The following is a 1,948-nucleotide window of genomic DNA, read 5'->3' on the forward strand; positions in this document are numbered from 1 at the left end:
TGCATCCGGAATTTAAATGGTGTTCATCTTTGGTATCGGAGACGATCATACTACCGAATGTGTCTACTACCGTGGCGTACGTAGGTTCCTTGTCGACTGATACAGAGCACTGCTGGGTGCTCTGTCGTCCACCGGGAATTCGGGTGAATTTGATGCGTGAAACTGATGCTCGGATACCATTGGCAAGGGAGAGTCTCTGGTGAAAGGCCGTGATGTCTTATTATTTTACGGGTACGCTTTGTGACAGTCTCCGGTGATACGCCTCGAATTCATCCAATTCTTCAATCTGATGACGTTGTTCAGAGCACACGCGTAGAATTTCTTTCTTTTAGCACCGTGAAAAAAGCAATATTCTTTGCTCCGAACTAATCTAGCGAACACGAGGCAGTCGACGTCTTCCAAGTTCATGATTTCCCGCGAAGTGATGTCCTGTAGATATTTGGCTTTTTCCCGACCGTGTGTGTTATTACGATGGGCATGGCGTGCGATTTCTCGTAAACTGGTGGCAAGTTGATGCGGCGTTATGTCTTCTTTGAACCAAACGATCCCGTGATGATAACAGGTCACGTAATTGTTGGAGGCACTCTCCTTCTCCGATAGATCGGTAAACGGGTATGGCGGTTGTACGAGCCAGTGAGAAAAGTACGGATTCTCGAGTGCTACTAATGCCACTTTTTTCGGCAAGAAACGTCCGTAAACATCCCTGAAGCCTTGGATATCTACGATAAAATCCATCGCTGATGATGATGTTGTCGAGACGGTGAGAAGCACTTGACTGTTTCTCTCGAATACGAAACTGCTCTCTTTAAAGTCGTCGAGCCGTACCTCCCACTGTGCTTCTGTTCGGGCGCGGTCCCAACACGTGTCGCTCCGTCTGTTTTTTGTCAGCGTTCGGGCTAACCGCCGAAATCTGTGACAACCTGACGCGATGCATCGACTTCAATAATATTGTCGAATTCCGCGTACACGATACAGTTAATAGTTTTATTGAGTGCATCGTCGAAGCGTAATTCAATCCTGAGTGTCCCGTGTTCGATGAGTGACCAGTGAGACGAACAGTTGGCCGCAAGATCAGGCGTTAGGTCAAATGCTGTGAGACAATCTTCCATTTCGTCGTGTAGTCGTCCGATACCGCAGCCCTCGTTGAGAAAATGTACTCCGGTCCCAGAGAATAAAGTGTGATACGTGTCGACGTATACGCCGTTCTTCCAAAAGCTCGGTTGCAAATCTTTCGAGGGTATTTGAATGCCGTCGACGTACAACGATAGATAATTCAGCATGAAATGTTGAAAGTTGAAGTAATTCCGTTGTCTGTCACCGTTGAAAGCCTTGTTGCTGACTAGCCCCAAAATGACGCGTTTCGGTAGTTGTCCGAGTATGACGTTGTCCAGCGTCTCAGCCTGCACGCCGGCATGAACGGTGGAGGCTTTGACTTCAACTCGAGTAACCGGATATTTTGCCGTACCCTTGGCTAGAGTTCTCGCATGAGCCAGCAATATACCTAGGCTGATTTTTACCCGGCGCACGAGTGAAGATGCTTCTAGAATATGTAGAGTATGCAGCGCTTCAGTTTCCATGAGGCAGAAGCTATCTCTCGAGCGTACGATGCGTACTCGTAGTTCTACACCGTTCAGTAAGAACTTTTTCTGATTGAAGACGTCACAGTGGATATGTCCGATCAAATCTATGACGCGTCCGTTTCGCATTATTTCGTCGCGTTTGATGAAACCGTTCATTAAGGGTACATCGTTTCCATGCGGTTCGCAAATATCTGTTTCGCCGTTCTTCCGTATTAACAAACACATTCGAAGTAAAGCGTTACCGTCAGTGTCCCGTGATCGAATAGGATGGATTTTCCAGTGTGATCTTTTATATTGATCTCTATGGTGCGGAAGTTTGAGTGAAGAAGCGGTAGGTAGTGTGGCTGCGAGGAAATTTTCGTATCAGA

General features: G+C 47.1%; 1 protein-coding gene across 1 annotated transcript; it reads right to left on the reverse strand.

Annotated features, from left to right (window-relative positions):
• Positions 1 to 896: 896 nt before the first annotated feature.
• Positions 897 to 1,736, reverse strand: LOC125500603 (uncharacterized protein F54H12.2-like). Its single transcript, XM_048653849.1, has one exon. It carries the CDS (start codon positions 1,734 to 1,736, stop codon positions 897 to 899), a length of 840 nt encoding a protein of 279 aa, XP_048509806.1.
• Between the last annotated feature and the right edge of the window lie 212 nt (positions 1,737 to 1,948).

This window comes from Athalia rosae, chromosome 4 (genome assembly GCF_917208135.1).
Source record: "Athalia rosae chromosome 4, iyAthRosa1.1, whole genome shotgun sequence".
Taxonomy (NCBI): domain Eukaryota; kingdom Metazoa; phylum Arthropoda; class Insecta; order Hymenoptera; family Athaliidae; genus Athalia; species Athalia rosae.

Excerpts from the sequence above, each read along its gene's own strand:
- LOC125500603 (XM_048653849.1), bottom strand. The coding sequence starts at position 1,736 with ATGAACGGTTTCATCAAACGCGACGAAATAATGCGAAACGGACGCGTC.